General features: G+C 48.0%; 1 protein-coding gene across 6 annotated transcripts in view; it reads left to right on the top strand.

Annotated features, from left to right (window-relative positions):
- The window catches only part of LOC119372693 (serine/threonine-protein kinase WNK4), a 352,802-nt gene that overhangs the window by 75,668 nt on the left and 256,142 nt on the right, over positions 1 to 20,992 (top strand). For all 6 annotated transcript variants that reach the window (XM_049419747.1, XM_049419751.1, XM_037643142.2 and 3 more), the window contains exon 7: positions 1,373 to 1,529. In XM_049419747.1, coding sequence (XP_049275704.1) covers positions 1,373 to 1,529 — 157 coding nt within the window. The remainder of the gene's footprint in view (positions 1 to 1,372; positions 1,530 to 20,992) is intronic.

Raw genomic sequence — 20,992 nt, 5'->3', positions numbered from 1 at the left:
AAAAATAATGCAGGCACCATTGATGAGCACAGGGCATGTGGTTGCAAGTATTGCACTCTGGCAATGCACTCGGCATACAACTGCAGTTGCGTGTCCAATGAACTGTGGTATGCAAAAGCAAGGGCAGCTAAAAGTGAAAGTGCTAATAGATAAACAGGCATGGACTTGCTGTGAATCCTGACAAATGCACGGTTTGTTCTCGGCATTCATTATCAGTTAGGGGAGGAATAGTTGTTTCGTTATGTGTATTTATCACATCAAAATGTATTGGGTCCCAGTCCAGCACATATTTCATTGTACAGGTGGTGCAGTATGTGTGGACCTTGCCGACATAATGTCACCACAAGTATCATGTTTAGCATGGGAATGTGACATATAAACGGCTTCGTGTTCTTGGCCACCATTCGAACTTCTTTGATTAATGAAATTCATTGGTTAGGTTCCATCACAACAAACACCTATGCATACTGAATCCAACTGCCATAGAGCACTTGTTCATATTTTAGGAATGGCTGAGCTGAAGTGAAAGGAACAGCACAGTACAGCATAAATGGTTTGTTCAAGAAACTTCGTTAGATCACTGCAGAAGTGAATGAAGCAAGGGTAATGCATTGAGTCGCTACCAATTGTGGTGCATGCATGTACAGGGTGCCTCAGCTCACTTTAGCCTGAGGTTAAGAATATGTAGAAGATGACACCTGCTGCTGACTGACGCATCGAGTAAGTTGCACTATTTTTGTATTCTGGTTAATTGCTTAATCAAGAAATATTATTAACAAACTTCTGAAGCAACCAAGTAGGGAAAAATTGCAATGTAGAGCAGTTTGCAAAATGTCCGATTAGACATTGTCTTTGTATCTATAAGGTATTACTGCAAATGCCGGAGGATTAGAAAAAGTACCCCGTGACTTGCGCGCTGTGGTTACAGTGCTTCCTAACGTTCTGCTTACGAATGACCATAACATTTGGCCGAGTGTACTGCCGCTTAAAGCAACATAACCAGACCCAGCACTTATCGCTTGTGCTGCTGCAAGCAGCAAGTGTGTCATTGCACAGCCAGCGCCATCATCATTGCCCTGCCAGCTTTTAAACGGCAGCACAGATAGTCAGATGTCAGATGCTGTGGTCATTTGTTGCTTCAGAAGGTGCATGAGAAGCTGGTTAATTTATCCTGCCTAATCAAGCACCTAAGCAGAACACAAAAAATAGTGTGACCTACTCCATGCAATAGTCAGCAACACACATTTGGTCACGTCGTCTTGAAGTGTGTCGGCATATTTATAAACTCTGGCTTAAGTTAGTCGGGGCACCCTGTCTGCTAGCCTCACAATGAATAAGGAACAATTAATTTAGTTGACTGTCGGCATTGCAGCTGGTGACTCAAGCTACGTCACCCCAGGCTGGGGCTGTGCAATCACCACAGCAGCCAGTGGCTGACGTTCATACCGAGGCAGCCGACATGAGTGAGCAGGGCACACAGCCACCTGCCCACATTGTGCCTTTAAGCATTGCTGAGAGCGCCCTGTCAGGTGGGTCTCACTTGATTGGACGATTCCATGATGAAAATTTACTGACCATGTTGTGCTTATAAGGCCAAATCCTGCGAGTGTTCAGCTCGCCAGATGTCATAGTTTGTGTAGAGGTCGCCACAGTTCAGCCCTTTTCTTAGGCTCTCACCAGAGTGTGGCGCCCCCTGTAACTTGTGTGTGTCGTGTTCGGGCCCAATAATGAGCGGGTACTCATTCATCTGAGCAAGCAGCGTCTACCGTATAAACGCGTGTAAGGGCCGCACCCGTGTAAGGGCCGCACTCCGTTTTTTTGAAGTGCATATTCTAAAAAAAAAAAAAAATCCGCGTAAGGGCCGCACCCACACTTTCCTCAACCAATACGTATTCAAAATGCGCGCGTGCGTAAGCTTCTAGGCGTAGTCGATAGATGGCGAAAGGAAACGCAACCATCATCATCGTCACCAGAGTATATATAATATATTTTTGGATTTTATTCGTGTTAAGATGTTCGTGAAGTGGGCTAAAAATTTTAACTTTTGTATTAGTATTCATAGACCCGCCAACTAAAGGTTAAAGCAGGATTTTATCTTTAGCTTCTCACATCTCTATACAAACGCGCTATCGGCGCTATCCACATCGGCATTAGCATCACCAACTTTGGCATGGTGTTCGCGTTGTTCGGTTCTGCAGTTCAGCCAGGGGGAGGTTACTCCGTATACCTCCCATAGGACGCCTTAATTCATGACGTCAGCACTGGCAGCGCCAAACGTCCCTTCAGTTAATATCCTGGCGGCTGGGATTAAGAGACTCGAACGGCAGAATGGCGGCGCACACGGTATGCGTCGTCATGGCAACACTAACACCAGCCGCGCCTCCTCTCCTAGCTCCCTCGTGCGCGCCGGGTTTTTTTCTTTTTGTTTTGTTTGCGTGCGCTAGCTCCCTCTCCCTTTCTTTTATGACCCCCTCGTCCGCGTGTGCGCCGTGCAGCGCGCCGGCTCCCCCCCCCTTTTTTTTTCATCCGTTGCGCGTACTGCGCCGCGCGTTCGTTGCGCGTTTGAATGTGCGCAATTTGCAATCAGGCATTCTGCAAACACTGCAGTCGTGCAGCATGTGCCAGAACGCAAAAGAATGAATTGCACTCACAACACAAAATATCTTTGGTCTCGTTTTATTGTCCTCGTTTCCGAAAATCAACATTTTCATCAAATGTGGTGCGATACAGGCTCAGGAGATTAACATACACGTGTTCATGATCACTAAACAACACGAAAGTTCTTGGCAAAGTTAAGAACTTAAAGAACAGTGGAATAAAAAACAGAACATAACACTAGGGCGCATATTCAAAAACACAATTTTTATACTGAGAAAAGTGCAGAACAGCTTCTGATATATGCGCACGATATTGCACAAAATTATCATAACTAACAAAATTGAACATTCCTGGAATGAAAAAACAATGAAAGCAGTTGAAATACCTAAAAAAGGAATAATAATGTAAAGGCCATTTTAAAGATGTCAAAATGAACTCCACATATAGCACAACTAATATTGGCCGCACTTTATTGACTACATTTCCAAAAACGATTTTCATATAACTAGTGATAATGAACGCGGAGAAAATGAACGGCTGATATCGGATGATTCATGGCATCTCTTCTTGAAGTGCGCCGATTCTGCAATTCTTCAGCTTTTCTCTGGGCGCACCGATCAGCTGTGTTGCGTTCCGAAATACACCCTGAAGAAAAGGGCAAGTTTCAATCAGATAAAGAGCGCCGTCGACTCGTGCAAAAGTGAACTCGTTTGTTCGTCTCAGAGCAGCACAAGTTTTCGTACATCTACCTAATGTCTCACAAACGTGGTTATGGACGATGGCGAGTAATTAACCGGAGACAAATGCAAAGCACACACTCAAGCACGCGGTTCTGTGAGAGTTGTAAACCTGTAACTATAGTTACGTCACATGGGCTTCATGTCCGCTGCTTGTTCGTATAACGATTTAAACGCAGCGTCGTGCCCTTTTCAAATCAGTCATTTTTGAAAACATTAACTGAAGCCCCACTGCATAGAACAGCTACTCGGTATGGACGTGAATTCAAATTAATACAATGAAAACCGCGACTCAAAGGGCACGCTCACCTGTCGTTCTTTTGGGGGCCGGCACATATATTCCGGGACTTGTTCTGGAAGTATTCGAGCAACAAAGCACTATGCACGAGAACAGCGCAAGTCGTAAAACATCGCGTCGCACAAGCACACAGCGAGCGAGCACCATGAAACGGACGAGCGATGACGGCTGACACATGCCTTATCAACGCCAGACACGAAACTTTCTAACGGATTTCAAAGCCGGCGGCGCCAGCAAGGCGGCGGAAAGCACGCCTCCCGCAGGAAAGGGAGTTGATCCCACCAGAGAGGGGGTTGAAGAGAGTTGGGAGGAAAGAGACGGAACGCAGATTTTAACTCTGATCCCAGTCAATGGATGGCGCCTCAATTTGCCATACCGGTCACGTGGGTTTCTTTCACTAGCCTGGTTCAGCCAGCCATTTGCTGTAGTTTTCTGCACTGTTCGATGACCTTCGTGCTAGCTTGTTTTCTACACGGCGTTCACGTTTTGGCAAGATGGGCAAGTAAGTTGAAGGTGATCGAGTATGCTCTCGAGCATGGGAAACGTGCCGCCGGCAGAAAATTCGACGTTGACGAGAAGTGTGTTCGACGTTGGTGTGCTCAAAAAGAAGCCTTGCGAAACACCAACAGCACTAAGTGCGCTTTCCGAGGAGAGCAGTGCAAGTTTCCCGATTTGGAAGAAGACTTGCTCCGCTATGTGTCTGAAGTGCAGAACGATGGTTTTGCACTCACAACAGACATGCTGCGTGTGAAGGGACTAGCCTTGGCGACTGTACTTGGGTGGATCCTATCTGCGTGGAGCTCGGTGTCGATGGACATTGTGTCCCGAAGTTTTAAAGTCGCCGGGATATCTAACAGCTTGGATGGCACGGAAGATGACTGCTTGTGGGGTGACGGCGCTTCGCAGCACACCATCTCATCTCGGACTCCAAGTCTGAGGACTCGCCGAGTGACGACGATTGAGCACGTATGTCGCAAGAAATGTCGTATACTGCAATAAACACTCTTCGTTCGCTAACTGGTGTGTTTTTACTTAAAAAAAAAAGAAAATGTTGCGTGTATGGGCCGCACCCTGAAAATTGGCCCTCATTTCTTGAAACAAAAAGTGCGGCCCTTACACGCGTTTATACGGTACGTGTCGGTCTCTGCATGCATGCCTGTGCCCCTGCGGCACTAACCACGCGACATGGTGTCAGAAGCGAAAGAATAAGGCCCCCAGCCTTAGGCCTCGCCGCTACAGGATGGCACCCCGACGTTTCTCGAGACCAGCGAACCGCTGAAACTGTATGCATCAACTTGCAGCCGCCGGCACCGTTCGACTTCGCGAACCCGGCGACGTGGGCGACATGGCTCAGCTGCTATGAAGACTATGCGGCGATTTCAGGACTGACACAAGCGTCAGGAGACTGCATGGGCTGTACTGCATGGGCCCGGAAGCCCGCCTGCTCCTCGAGACATTCTTGCTTGACGCCCAGTCGCTAGCCTCATACCAAGTTGTTGCCCCCGTCTCACAGAGCACTTTGTGCGCCAGGCAGACAAGCTCTACGGTCGTCGCGGTTCCACAGACGTTTCAGCTACCCAACAAAAGCGGTGACACATACTACGCTGAAATGTGCATGATGGTGAAGCGCTGTAGCTACCCGTCAGCTGCTGTTGAGGAAAGGCTCGTACGCGACCGGTTCGTTGCCGGCCTATGTGACTATTGTCTCTCGGACCATCTGTGCCGAAACGCGAAGCTGACGCTCAAGGAGGCATGGACACAGGCCCGTCAATCCGAAGACGACAAGGAAAAGGCGTCGTCCCAGGACAGCACCGAGCACTCCCGCAAGCTCAACCTTGATGCCACGAAAGCTAACAAGATCACCTCTCGTTGTTGCTGCGGAGCTAAGCCTACTACGCCACAGCCGCAAGCAGAGCGCTCACGCGAGCCGTATACATGTGAATTTTTGTGGCCATGCACCTCACCGACGTTCCGACTGCCCTACCCGACACTTTGCCTGCAACTTCTGCACAAAGAAAATGTACTTTGCCGAAGTATGTCGCTCGCGGAAGTACAAGCAGCAGTCTGTAATGAACTGCTGTTCCATATTTCGTATTCCGTTTTGGCCGCCATTAGTGCTCCCTGATTGGACGTTTCACCTGTCAGTCAAGTGATGGGTTGGAACCCCAAAGTGTAGTGACGTCAAATTGATGAGTACGCGCTCATTATGCTAAAATGTACGAAATCAGTTCCTCTGAAGCGAGGGACAGCCAGCGAGTGGCCCCGTCGTCAGACGGAATAGAAAAAATGGCGGTGCCAGCCAGAGGCTTTTTCGTGTTGTTGGCAGCGGTCGCTCGGCAGCACTGTGGGAGATGGGAGCCTGACGACGCGCTCGACATGTCAATTGATGAAAGAGTTTGGTTAGTTCGGTGTCACTTTCGCCTGAAGAAGGAAAAGTGCGGCGGCTGTACGACGAAGTGACTGAGGAAGGCGTGTGACCGACTGCGCTGTTGGTGGAGCCTGTGGGGGTTATACGGCCTTCGGTTTTTTGTGACTGGCAGCTTTCAAGCCTCTGTTGGAGTCGCGGATACTATTGTCATCATGCAACCCACGGTGAGCAGACTGTGGGCGATGTTGTGGCGGACATAATCGGGCACACCGGGATCCGTAACAAGTGGGTTCACTTCCCATGCATGCTGGATGAAAAGGGGACCTGGAACGTTTCCTATGGCTGTCAGCGTCATTGTATGCGTGGACGGCAGCGTTGCTGTCATCATTGCACCGAAGGGCGACCATCACAAGGTGGCATTTCATCCCCGCAAGGGGCATTGTGCCCACATCGTCATGTTAGTAAGTATCAGTCTTCCCATCCTTTTGAGCGCATGTCTGCGTAGTGAAATGTGACTCACAGTTGTTCACGCTTTTGTCAGATCTGTGAAGCAAACATGGGAATCCTGCCGTGAAGCACTGCGTCTGGGGTCAGACTATGACGCCCACGTCTGGCGGATAACGTGGCTGTGTGGGTGCTTCGAAGGGTCACGGATTGCCGTGGCCACAACTTCTAGCCTCTAGGTGAGCAGAACAAAAAATTGCGATATTCACGGTTTCAGCTATCGGAATATGTGCTCGCGCTATTGTTAATGCCGTGTTTGATTAGCTAGAGGTACTTGGTAACTGTCACAACTGTCAGGATGTCGCTCGCTGCATGTGTATGATCTTGCAGCTATCGGTTATCTGCTCCAAAATATTGTCAAATGACTCACATTGTCACGACAGCCTATTTGTAGTAGTAATGCGTTGCGTTGTATGGGTAAGTCAGGCTGGTGAAGTGTAGCATTACATCATGTAGATCATTCTGTCCTTGCTATCTGTGGCTTGGCCTTGTGGATCCCTGACATTGAAGTAGTACTTACAACACACCACTTGTATTTGTGCAGGTGACAGAGGCTACAAACCAGGGCCATGGCTCCTGGCACCTCTCCGAGGCTGTCCTCTCAGAGACAGTGTTAAAAAGGTAAATGCTACACCACACATGCTGCAATGCAGTCTGTAATGAAGCGTTGTATTGGGCTATTGAAGAGCTGCTTTTGCTGTGTTCAGCAGTGCCGTACCCTCCATTAAGAATCAGAATGAGCATCTCACATTGGTGCAGCATGCGCAGTGTTGCACTTGCCTTTGCATTGCAGAAGGTGACAGAAGTGTTTTTAGTGATGATGACAACAGTGAGCATGGCAGTGATGACCCCCAACCACTGCTTAGACAAGGAAGGTCATCACACTCCACACGTATTCATGGACAAGCTGTCCGCAATGGTAGTCCGCTCTTTGGCTAACTGCACCACTGACAACAGCACTAGGCACGTGCCACTTCAGTGAGAACCATGTGCCTAACAAGTAACAATAATACAGTAAAAGCTCGTTTATTAGGATTTCACGGGACCGGAAAAAATGTCTGAATTAACCGAATGCTGAATTAACGAATTAACAGGAAAAACAACATTAAAATCAAGTTGGAGAAGCATACCTTTATTTGCTGAAGTATTTTGTAATGGTCATCTGCGTTTTCGCGCAATTCCGGCTGACATTACAATTTTTCTTAACTCTTACAAATGGCCAACAGCATGCAAACTGTCAGAAGTGCTCAGGCAAACGTCCTCTAATATCAAAAGCGCCTCCGAGACTTCCCGTGAGGTGCGATGAGGTTGCGGCTGCATCTCCTCGCATGACTCTTTGTGAGAATCGTGGTCTTCTTGGGCGCCCGTGACATCATTAAAGGGACACTAAAGGCAAATGTTAAGTCGATGTTAATTGTTGAAATAGCGGTCCAGAAACCTCGTAGTGCTACTTTTATGCCAAGGAAGTGCTTATCTTGAAATAAAATCACGTTTTAGTGGTCCGCATCGTGTTAGCGCACTTCAAATCACCCGCCTGAAAGCAGTATTTCGCACGTCACTGTTGCCGCGCCCAATGTTGCCCGCTTTTACTGAGCGGCGGCGTGCACTGGCGGCGTGCATTGGCGGCGTGCACCATTCGGGCATCTGGCAACATCACATGCATGCGGTATTTTGTCGACCTCTCTGTCAGAGCGACTTTCACGAGCGTGCAAAACACACGCGGCAGTACGCGATACCGAAACTACCACTGAGACACAACCGCGTGAGCGAAGCAGGGCGCCGGGCGAAGCGCAGTTCGGCGAAAACGGAACTTTTGAACCACGTGCTGTTCCCCATGACAATGCCAAAGCGGTTCTTTTTTCCATGAATCAAACAGAAACGAACAGGCAGCATTTTATTACGTGTCTTGATGAACGGAAGGTTCTTTTTTTATTGCAGCTTGTTTGATTACTAGTGATTAATTGTATTCAGACTCTCCCACGTCATCGGGATCACTTCCAAAATGTCACACTCGTGGCGCTTATCGTGATACATTTAGCTTAATTTCTTGGTAAGTAGGGCACTGCTGTTGATAATACTGCCGTTTTAGACGTCATACATTGAGCTTTCACTCTGACATAAATTGTTATTTGCCTTTAGTGTCCCTTTAATAATTTCTTGATCAGTCAGGAGACCAGTCGTGGCGACACAATCATAAATCGCGATGTAGTCCTGAAGGGTCACATCTGTGGGGCATAACGTGCTGTCGTGATTCGCCGTTCTTCAAAGCTTCCAAAATTTCCACTTTAGTCGCCAAGTTCTTCGCTTCGTATTTCTGCCGCTTTTCCGGCGTTGCCATCACTGTAGCGCATGATAGTGGTGACATGCAAACATGGTCACAACGGAAAAAAAGAGAACTCCGCAAGAAGAGACGGTGCTGACACAGCACAAGGGAAAATGGCGTCGGAGGCGCAGTGGAGTGAAGAAAGAAGACGCCGACGTTCGGTGACGCTGCGACCGCCCCCACTATACTCGGCGACAACTTATCTTGGCATTGGAGCGAAGGCTACGGAGGCGGGGCATCTGCACATTTGTGTTACTACGCAAGTAGTTCGGCATCTTGCAGCCGATTTCAGTTCCAGTTCCAGTTTCGGTTTCGCTTGCTCGCATCGCTAGAGCATTTAGCACCACGTTTACATGCAGAATGGGAACATCAGTGTGCGTAGATGCATCTACCTACTGTACTGTATATTGTCACAGGGTTGTTACGTTGACGAAGGCAGCAGTGGGTGTGTCGAAGATGAAACTCTTTATTTGGCCAAACTTGTGGGCGGGAAACGAGTCAGTCAGAGCGTCGTCCGTCAATAATTCTGACAAGTCGTAAGGCGTGTCGGCTTTTATACATGTTCTATCGAATGTTCCAGTGCTATCGCTGGTGGCCAGTAATCTCTGACTATTCGCGTACCGCGCGCAATCTTAACAGAAAGATTTAAAACAATCGTGGCACTTCTGGAACATCGCATCGCGGTCTGCACGGAGCATTCCAAACAGTCTTTGCGGGTGAAGCCCGAAGACAACGAAATAAGATAAGACACATGGGAATATGATGAACGCCACCAAGCGCACACCGCAACCTGAATACGGCGTTTGCTAGATTGTAACGCGATCACGATTGTAACGCGAGAGGTGACTTTAGTGGCAAAAATTTGGAGAAAAAGCTCGCATTGTATTCGAATAAATCGGAATGCAAGTACCATGATGCCGCTGAATTGGGTTTAGATTTAAAGAGAGCTCACGCTTAATTAAAAAGAGACTGACGCAGATTATTTTATCAAGTTTCGCTGGTCACACACCTTCACAGAACGTAGTTTCTCGGCCGTAGGTATTTCATTGCGCATGAAGTAGCTGTGCACTTTGCGCCGCAATGCTGCCAACGCAAACGTGTAATAGCGCAGCAGCTGCATCTTGCCGGTGATGCGCTTCTCAGTTTGGCCCGAGAAATTCAATTTCTTGCGCTTCGGGGAGGCAAGTGGGGCCCGCAGAGCTTCAGCCTTGATACGTTCACTCACTCACTCCGGTGAGCTCGGCAACAGTCCGGCACACTGCATTTGCAATCAAGTCACGCTGACGGCGCCTCACTCCAGCGATGACATTGCAGATAACTTGCGTGGTCTGGTTTGATAGCCACTTTCTTTCACATTTAGAGTACAGCTTCTTCGGAGAACGAAATGGCGAGTTTGCGGCCGCACACGGTTCAGGCCAATGGTTCAGGGGGCATCGCGGACGCCATGTTTACTGAGACTCTGAGAGAGCAGGCGTGAAGAAAATGTGGTGCAGGCGTGAGAAAAACGTGGTGCTGTCCAAAAAATAAAGACAGAAACAAACTTGAAGTTTACAATAACATTTTTTCACGAATGGCTTCCCATACTCGTTCTCTTTTTATAATGAAGAAATCTTTATTTATTCTAGCTAGGTAACTTTTCGAATTAGAAAATAAATATAGGTACTATTTCATGGCGCGCGCGCATGCAGGCACTTTGGCTCTGTAGCTTCCACAGTGGTGCCAAGAAAAGTTGTCGCGGAGTATAGTTGATGACGATGGCGATGCCACTAAGGTTTCGTTTTCACTCCAGTGGTGCCAGCGCTGCTTTATCACATTTTTGTGTAGCGGCAGCCGTCAGCATTTGTCCGAGTTAAGCAGTGCGGAGCCGAATTCTGACGAATTAACGAAGCTTTGGTCCCATAGATAACCACGCATTTTAGCCGGGACCAATAGAGCCGTCCGAATTTCCGAATTAACAGGTGTCGAATTAACGAGCTTTTACTGTATGTGGGGTTTTTCATGCCAAAAGCATGATACGATTGTGAGCCTCACTGCAGTGGAGGACTCTGAAATTATCTTGACCACCTGCGGCTCTTTAACATGCATCTCAATGTAAGTACAGCAGTGATTCTGCATGTGACCCTCATGGAAGTGTGTTCGCTGTCAGCAGGAATCGAACCCATGTGCTGAATGAAGCTTAGCAGCATGACCTCTTACCGTATTTACTCGCATAATTTGCGCACTTTTTTTTCGCGAATTTGGAGCTCCGAAAAGGGGGTGCGCAAATTACGCGGAGATTTCGCGAGCACATCTGAAATAATGCACAATATATAGTCCTAACACGCGCGATATAATACATTAAAGAAGAAAATAAATTATAGCGCAAACGAAGGGTTTTTAACAGAATTAGCACGTACTTTAACCAGCCAGATTCGGTCACGCGCGGTCTAGTCAGAATCACTGGTTGAGAAGTCCGACTGACAATCATCGCCGCGGCCGCTGTCACCGCTTTCCCAAAGCGCGTCGTCCTTGGTTCCGTCGAGTGCGTTGAGGCGTCTTGTTGAAGCTCTTCGCGACAATTTTGGGAGTAACGAGGTGCCACGGCACGGCGATAGCGGTGGGCCTAAGCTCTCGCACATATTTGAAAAGGTATTCTCCAACGGCAGGAAACTTTCCATGCTTCGGTCCTCGGAACGGTCTCCTTCCCGGTCTTGTATTAAAAAGCGAACTCTTCTGCGGCACGATTCCCGTTTCCTTAGGCAAATTCTATAACAGTGAGCTTGAATTTTGCCGAATAGGTATTGTAGCTCAGCGCAAGAGAACAGTGAAAACGCAACTGGCTGATTGCGAAACCTAAACTTCCGAAATCAACGAAGGCTGCGTCGCAGCGCGGACGCAGAGGAGGAGGGTCAGCGCGGGAAAATGTTGGCGCGACTGGCCCTCGCACGCCTCCGATGCAGAAAGTAGTCCGTGCCGTGTCGCGTGCATACATTCTCACGGCGGGAGAACGCTCGAACAGTTCCGTGTATGACTGCGCTCGCCTGCTCGGTGAGGGCCGCGGGGCGCGGCGGCGCGGCCGTTCAAAGTTCGCCCCGTGCGCGCGCGCCGGCGAGCTGGCTCGAGCGGGGCGGGGAGCGCAAAATATGCGAGTAAATATTTTTTTTTAGCAAAGCTGGCTAAATATTAGGGGTGCGCAAATTATGCGAGGGCGCAAATTATGCGGGTAAATACGGTATCTGCTAAGCTATCACAGTGAGTTGCCTAACAAGTAGAAGAAAATGTTTCCAACTTCATTTTCCTGGTAATAATTACAGCATAAGCTGCTTATAACATAAGTCGGCGGAGTCTCAAATATCCGCACTATAAGCGGCACCGCACTACAACCAAAACAACATTTTTGAAAGGTTGCACGTGAGCAAAACATGACCAAGCGCGATTCCGACTGTCGAGGCATGTGACTGGTACATAAGTTTGCATCTGCTTACATTTGAAAATGTTGAACGGTTAGCGTCCACAGACCTGCGGTGCCGACATAACAAACGCGGAAAAAATGCGCCGTCACGGGAAGTTGCCGTGGTAACACACTGCGCGTGCACGATGTTGAAAACGGTGGCGACCACAAACCACTACTCGAGTGTTTCACACGCACACCCGCGTTTTCGTTAAAGATGTAAGTCACCCCTTCTAAATGCAACAACTGCAAAATGTTTCATTGACTGGGCACCAAACCGCAACTTCTGTAGTCCGCGGCCGCCGACATTGCAGCTAGTGCTAGTTAGGCCTAGCATGCGCGTTGCAACTTGTCATGCCGCCGCGAGAAGCTTGCCCTAGACAACACGGAGATCGGGCGTAGAAGAGATTGCACTCGCAAGCTAAACCGAGGGCATCACGCGTGAAACGAAGTTTCGGTTCGCGGTCGGAAGAACAGCCGCGGCAACTATCCTGAAAAAGTCTTTTCAAGCTTGTAAGTCCGTCTATTGGTGGCAAAGACGAAAGCTCAGTTGCGTCTGAAAGCATTGCTACTTGCGGGAGAATCGAGGTTGCACGCGCGATATCTGCGCTCTATGACGAAGCAACTCTTTTCCCAACGGAGACAAACGGCGGTAACGCGTTCTTGATGCGGATGTGGGCACCCGTACGTAGCGGAGCGCGCATGTCAAGCGGCCAAAGTAAAGGGGGCAAAGGCTTCTCCGTCGGCCACGCAACTGCTCCCCCTCCTTACACCACGCACCCGCACCGGGCTGCTGCCCCCCACCGGGCTGCTGCCCCCCACCGCCATCCCTCTTTTTTTCTCCCCCCGCTCCTTGTTTGTTCGTTCCGCGTCCCCTCCTCCTTCGTAACGCCGTTGCCGCTCTCTTCCCCGCCGGCGCATATCCGCTGAGAAGCACGCTCGCTCCCTCGCATCTCTGAGAACGTTCCGGCAGCTGCATTATGACCAGTCTTTCATCTCGAGGGACTGTACAATAAGCGGTATGCGTTTACGTACACACACACATACACACCTTGTGGGCACTGTGCTCTTTTGTTGCGCATCCACCACACTGTTCCTTTTGAACGGGCCAACTGATGCTGAAACAGATCGTCTGGCATTTCAAGTAAATTTTGCTCATTCGGAAGTGTGGTCACTTGTGAAAGAATATGTACGCAGTCTCTTCAAGTCAGAACCTTGTAAAAAAAGATGAATTTATTCCTGTTCACACCAATGCAAAGATGGCATACACTTTCTGTAAATAGTAAATGTACATTGTGAAACAGCAGTGTCATGTTTTTAAAGCATTACTGACATTTATTACATGCACACGAGTTCTATGGGAGGGTAAACGGGAGTCAGAAAAAATCGCATTATAGCCAGTACTGCACTCTAACCGGTTACATTATAAGTGGTCTGAGCCGTGATCGCTGCTGGGTTTCATCACATGCTGCAGACGAGGTCTTTCTCAGAACTTGACTACACGTGGCTGGGTCATTTTTATATCGCGGTACATAGGATTGATTGAAAAACGTTTATTAAAAAAGAAGAGGGGTTTGAGAAGCAGGTGGGTGGGGCCCCTAGTCCAGGGCTCCACTGGCCTCAGCAGCCCGCCACCCGTTATCTACTCTATCACTGGGAGTGCACACAATGTCTTTGTCTCCTCGCCTCCTGTATTACCAGGGTGTCTACCGACCGGGAAAACAGGGAAAACCGGGAATTCTCAGGGATTTCGGATAGTCTGGAAAAACTCAGGGAAAACTCAGGGAAATTGTGCTCCCATCAGGGAAAATCTACAGTAACTTTATTGAAAGGCAACGAAAAGCGCGGTAACGCTCCTCGAGATTTTGTGAACGCATTTTTCAAATCGAATGGCCGCTGCGGCTGCGGGGAAAGGGCGCACCTGATGCTCCCTCGCCTTCGGAGCGGTGGAGTGGGAGAGAATCCGGCTAAAGGCCGAGACAGACGGTACGATTTTCCATGTGATGCGACGTCCGACACGGCGGTGGGGAAACCGGAATGGTGACCTTTCATAGCATCGTACAGCCACCATTGCCTCTCCCCCACTGCCGCGTCGGCCGTCGGATCGCATGGAAAATCGGACCGTCTGTCCCCCGCTTAATGCGTGGTATGCGGGAATGGCGGGAACCACGGCACATCGTATCGCGCAATGTTGTCAGGCTGTTCTGTGTCTACGCGGTGTACTTCTGTATTCTTTGTCGCGCGTGCTGTGCGTTGGCGTCCGATATAGTGTTTTTGTTATCGCCGCATGTCAGGTAACAATCATGATTAGTTGTAGAAGTGGTAGCAGTAGATGTAATGAGCTTGAGTTATATCTTGCAAGCGATCGCGATCGTTTGGAAGCGGATGTCGTCGAGAAGGCTGGTATCTTGCAAGCCATCCCAATTGACGAGAAAAAAGACGACGCTTGTTGTAAGTTGTCGGAGAGCTCACTCGCTCTGATCCCGAGCTTCAAAGATGCGATTTAGGACGCTGTGAAGAATGGAACAAATTTCCAGGCGAGAGCGGAGCGTAAGTAACCGGCCCATTTACAGCTAGTGAAAGCTTTTCTCTTTTTTTCCTCGGTGAGGGCACTGCTGAAACACGTTTTAGGCACTCGACCGATATTTCGGGCGGCTGCAGCTCGCAATTATCAGCCACGCCACTGCTTATGTGGATGTTTTGCTACAAAGCCGAATTACAAAACTTTTCAGAGCCAAGGTGTAGTGGCGACCGAAATTCGCGACACTGGCACGGGTCGCATTTGCTCCGAGTCGGCACGCGATGTTGCAAAACAGAAACGTGGCCACCACAATCGGATGTGCCGTAATTCAGGCTGTTGCCGTGCTTTCATGCAATCTTAGCCCGCAGCTATCTTGCTTGTTATTTATTTACTTTTTGCGATAGCAATTATATAGACACTCCAGGCATATTTTTTGCCTTCGCCATGACCTTCCTTATCAAGTCCAAATCGTGATTACATCACCCTGCGCATCGTATACTCTATGTGCGAGTGAAAGTGCGCGAGCGTGCCAACAAATGGGCAGAGATGAAACGAGCCGACCGTCCCCTTCGCTTGGCGCGATAGGCACATGGAGATAGGAGCTGGAGGGTTGGGGAGGGAGGGGGGGGGGCTGCGTGAGTCCGACAGGAAGTGCGTACTTTGTACCAGCGGGTGTGGTCGCGTGTTCCGCGGTATCTTTAGAGGGGATCAGCAGTCGGCTCATACCTTTGTAGGTATTGTGCTGTAATTGAAAAACTTTTGTTGAAGCCATAGCAGTGGCGGATCCAAAGGGGGGGGGGGGGTAGCGGCGATCGCCTCCCCTCCCAAAGCCATCCCCCTCCCTTCAGTGCCTGTCGTCAACCTCCTTTGTCAGGCTGCCTGTTGAGTTTGCCCCCTTTGTCAAGTTGCTTTGCCTACCACTGCCCAAAAGGGGTACAGAGTTGTTGTTGTTGGTGGTTCGATAGAAAGGAAAAAGGCACCTAATTTCTGCAGCCCAATAGGGAGCACGGCGCAGTGCCTTATAGGGGTGGGGGTAAGGGGATAAAAGAAAAGTAGAAAGAAATAGGAAAGGAAGTGATAGGAGGTCGACAGGTGTGACAAAGAGAGAAGACAGGAAAGATGGAGCCGATCACAAGAGTTCAGGGACGGGACCACGATCGGCTAGAGGCACGAGCACATCGGTGACGGAGCGGCGAAGCCCCGGTCGGTGAGAGGCGCACGGCATGGTGGACGAAGCAACCGTCAAGGGGCGTCGACGGGGAGAGGCACGAGTGCGTCCTGAACGGGTGAACAGGGCATTGCGGGCGACGCGACCGTCTTGCATGAAATCCTCCGAGCGACTCCCCAAGAAAATCTTGCCCCTGCTGTCTACCTCTCTTCTCATCGCTCTACCCTTTCCTGCTTCCCTATGCACATTTCCTACGAAGGCTTCTTAGGCGCCGCCATAACTCCTCTGGGCTGTTGTAAATATGCGTGACCCACCAAAATGCACTGCTGAGGCGGTGGCTTTAGCCTTTGTACTCACCCCCCACCCAATCAGATGATGGAACCCCCCCCCAATGTAGGCACCTGGATCCGCTCCTGAGCCATAGGTAGGTCACTTTTCTTACTGCAGCGGCTGCGTTTGTTGAAGGAGTGAGCTTCTAGTCTATATTTGTATAAAATTCCTACTTCTTGCTATCGGATTCACTACTTCGCTCTCGGGGTGAAACTGTGACTTTTTTTCTAACGTGCAACGGTTTTCGATGTGGCGCGTTCGTGGAGAGCAAATGCTTCAGCTGGGCAACATGATAGCATCGGCGTCACACTGCTCTGGCCAACGCGTGAGAATTTGACAAGCCGCAGCAGCAGAATAAGCGCAATTCCACAGTGCGTTAAACCTGCATTTGTTTCATCTTTACACGTGACACTCTGGCAAGGCATCCAACTGTGATTGCTGCACCTCAGGCTCAACAAAATTGATTTTTTTCACGCAAGAAAAAAAGAAAGCTTTTCATGTTGCCGTATTAGTCGAGCATTCTTGTTGCATTTTCAGTTAATCCTTCTGTAACTATGCCTTGGCATAAAAGGTCGAATTTCAGTTTAACAAAGTTTTGATATAACGAAGTAAATTGCCGCTTTTACCAACTTCGCTATATTGAGATTAACTGTTCTCTGTACTATTCAAATGGGATTAAGTCATTTTTATTTTTTAATGTGCGTACTAGAGAGTGACATCATCGAGCGACATGGTGTTTACCCATCTTGACATAAAACAAAGTTCTGTTTCACTCAGGGAATTTTAGCAAAAACACTCAGGGAAAACCTGGAAAACTCAGGGAATTTATAAATGTCAACTCGGTAGACACCCTGATTACAGCACACGGCTCACCTTCTGCTCCACACACACACCTTGTGGGCACTGTGCTCTTTTGTTGCGCATCCACCACACTGTTCCTTTTGAACGGGCCAACTGATGCTGAAACAGATCGTCTGGCATTTCAAGTACATTTTGCTTATTGAGAAGTGTGGTCGTTTGTGAAAGAATATGTACGCAGTCTCTTCATGTCAGAACCTTGTAAAAAAAGATTAATTTATTCCTGTTCACACCAATGCAAAGATGGCATACACTTTCTGTAAATAAATGTACATTGTGAAACAGCAGTGTCATGTTTTTAAAGCATTACTTACATTTATTACATGCCCAAGTTACAAGAAACGTCATGCTGAAGGAAGCACAATGTCACATCGTACTGCATGGGTAATTAATGACTACTATTATGCAAATATAGATGACATCAGCATGCCTTTCTACTATGGACATGTTATGTTGCTAAAAGTGTTATATGCGTTTCAAGGAGCACCTTTGTGCTCTCGTGTGGCAGGGACCAATACTGTAAACAATGTCTGCACACCTCAAATTTTGGTTTAAGTTCGGCACATGTTGTCTCCGTTTATTGCTGCGTCCCATCCTACCGCATGAAAAAAAAGAGACACATGAAATGTGCACAGTATGCGAATCATATGGTACGAGGGCAATTGTGTGCACAGCTATGCATTTCAGATATATTACAAAGTAGTATAGTACCCCTAACAAGATGGCGGTTTGTCAGTGTTTATAAGAAAGGACAGTTGGCATAACAACGGTTTTGCATGAAGCAGCTAGGCAGACCAATGTATACAGTGGGCAAAAACTCGGAATGTTTCATGCCTGTGCAATTGACGAGATGCTTTCCTGAATAACAATAGCGAAGTTTTTTCTTACAGATATAGCGTCAACATTACATCAAAGTAATATGCGTATTGCAATGTAACATGCTTAATTTGTTTGCAAAAAAAAGTATATGTTTGGTTTTTGAGGACATAACTTTTCAAAAGGATTGATAGCCATGACTGACGCAAAAGTCAACTGCAGTTTCAAAAAGGACACAGATAGTAGAGTGTGTGATTATTTTGCTCAATGTAAAAGCACCTCCCGTGAGTGGTAAACAGGCATGTCATACTTTTGTGCATGTTGTAAAAAATTTGCAGTGGCTTAGCTAGGCTATGCCAGGATATACGTAGCATTAGCAAAGGTTCAGCTGATTATTCTGAGCTTTCCAGATTGTCTAGGATTAGCCTGATTGTCATGCTTACTGCTGCTCCAATGACACACACACGGTATACATATTATGTGGCACATGCATATTTATTTTTTTTCTCAACGTCAGGATGCTTCTTCAGTCTTCGTACGCTGAACCGCTAATTGCCAGGCAACTACTTCGGGATCCGATGACATAAGCTTCTCAGCTCTTCTGCGCCGTGGAGCAGCGCCGTGGAGCAGCATTTGTGCTCTCCTTCTCCATGGCGTTACCCACCTGCAAACACCAGTCAGAGGTGCTATCAAGCAGCACCAGTGCATTGTCAGACGGCGACTGCACAGCGAAGGCGAATAGCGTCGCCATGGCTACGTCGTCACCCCTCTCGAATGTGCAGAGCAGCAACGGCGAGTCGTGTGCGCCGGCGCCAGTCTGTCTGCCCAGCTATGACGCCACTCCTCCCGCTCTCCGCCACCAGCAGTGGCGAGCCGCGCGCGGCGGTGGCAGAGAGCGCGTGAGATGCCGGCTCCGCACTGATCCTTGCGCATGCGCAGCACGGCTCATGAGGATCCACGCGAAATCGGCTCCGGTTAGGCAAGTGTAGCTAACGCTACAAAACACTTGTGTAATATACATTCCTACGTCAAGTGACGTCATGAAACTAGTCTTTTGGTGTACCGTCAAGCATGGTCTGCATATCATTTCAGATAGGTGACTAGCACATGTCAAACAACTTATCAAGAGCAAGCACTGCCATGAAATCTTTCATTGTCAGTTTCACTGGAAAGAAAGGCTTTGCTTATAGGCTTGCCGCATGAAATGATGCCACATGATATTTGTTGTGTGCATCATTTCAGAAGGCTGACGATCACGTGTCAAAGCAACTTGTGAAGATGTGCTCACACTACCGCAAAAAAGTGGAGTATCGATTTAAAAAGAATTATGCACTACACTTGTCGCATCAAAAAAATGACATGCAAATAAAGAAACACAAAACAAAGAACAGAAAAATGCAGATAAGTTAAAAATGAAAAAAAATGGCAATGCTCATGGCCGACGAGGTGGCTGCAGCAGCTGTGAAGACTGGGGAACTCCAGGCCCAATGGCAGCCAGGAGATGTTTGAGAGTGCCTGCGATTCATTAGGTAGCCGAACCCATGCCCCTTACTCCACTGAAAAGCTCTGGATGCTGCTACTAGACAAAGTCACATAATGTATTACAGTGCAAGAACACGCAGGAAACCAAACTGATGCTCCATCGATTTGATTCGGATAGGCAGTGATGACAAGGAATTTGTCATTGAGCTGGCGAAAAAATCCAAACCATTTTTTGCTATTTATACATTTAAAACAGTGCCCAACCACAAGAAGTTAAATAGATTTGAAGTGCTGGTTTCACTTATTTTTGTTCCATGAAAATGTGACCCCGAATCGACTCTGCTTCTTTCTAACCTCGGCACAAGTACTTGAAAGTAGCATCATTAAGTCCTTGCACTTAAGCCTCCTTTACGTGGCAAAAGAAATCTTGGAATTTGGCAAAAAACTCGTAGCACTTCTCGCCAAGTATGGGTGCTGCTCGATACACGTCAAAAACAGGCCCACCGCAACTGGAACAGCCTGATAGGTGGCTCCGTAAGTTTTTTCCCCCTTTTTTTTCTTCAGAGTTCTCGCTGCAATGCGGTAAACCAATGCAGCATATATCATACATTTCTTTAGCCGGCTACAACAATTATACTTATCAAATCTATTCGTTCACAAATCACAAATGAAACACCGTGGCTCGCATGTTAACAAAAATGTTTATGCAACAAGTTTCTTCAGTGCAACTTCGATTCAGCAGGAATGTACGTAAAATGCACAGGGGAAAGAACTGAATGCGCACTTCCATGTATGCTGTAACTACGCTTGCTCATGCACTATCATTCACGAAACCAAAAGGTGTTGCTTGCCAGATATTAGACGATAGAAGTACAGGCTTCCCCAGTTCACAACAATTTTCTTTCTTTTTCGCTACCTGTAAGAACCAAAGCAAAGTAAACATAACGCGATAACAGCATGCTTGGCATTGTTTACTCACCTTGCGGCTAGAATTTCATCTTTTCCTTGCTCTTCGCAGCTTCCGACATTCCTCTGCGACGAAAATACTCCGCGGCAGTTGTGATCACATTCTTTTCGCAGCATTATTGGTGACAGAACAGAAAACACGGCTCGCAAAGAGGATCGGCTGTTTTTCTCACAGCGGCCACCTAAGCGACTTGGATTGGATGTGAAAGTGGTACGCATGTGGCTACGACTGTCAAAATACGTTTGTTTTGCGTTTACTTCACAATATGCTTCATTCACCTTGGCGCTAGATGCTCATAAAACAAATTTATTTTCATTTACGTACGATTGTTTCTTTGTCACATGCTCGCGGACGAAATAAAAGAGTTATACGGCCCCTTTGCGGTCCTCAGCCAAAGTCACCAAAGCCCCTAGATTTTTTCCTTGAAAAAACCTAGAAAAATGCTAGGGATTTCCCAAATAACAAGCCAAACTGCCGCACTTGTCTTGGTCAACAAGCTACAGAGGGCTATGGGTGCTTCTCATTGGCTTGATTCTGAAAACGTCACGGACTTCATCATGGGCGAGGTCTCAAGCGTGACATAACAGAGAAA

Source organism: Rhipicephalus sanguineus, chromosome 10, assembly GCF_013339695.2.
Source record: "Rhipicephalus sanguineus isolate Rsan-2018 chromosome 10, BIME_Rsan_1.4, whole genome shotgun sequence".
Lineage (NCBI taxonomy): Eukaryota > Metazoa > Arthropoda > Arachnida > Ixodida > Ixodidae > Rhipicephalus > Rhipicephalus sanguineus.
The sequence above is the reverse complement of the archived record's forward strand: the minus strand, read 5'-3'. Positions and strand labels throughout refer to the sequence as shown.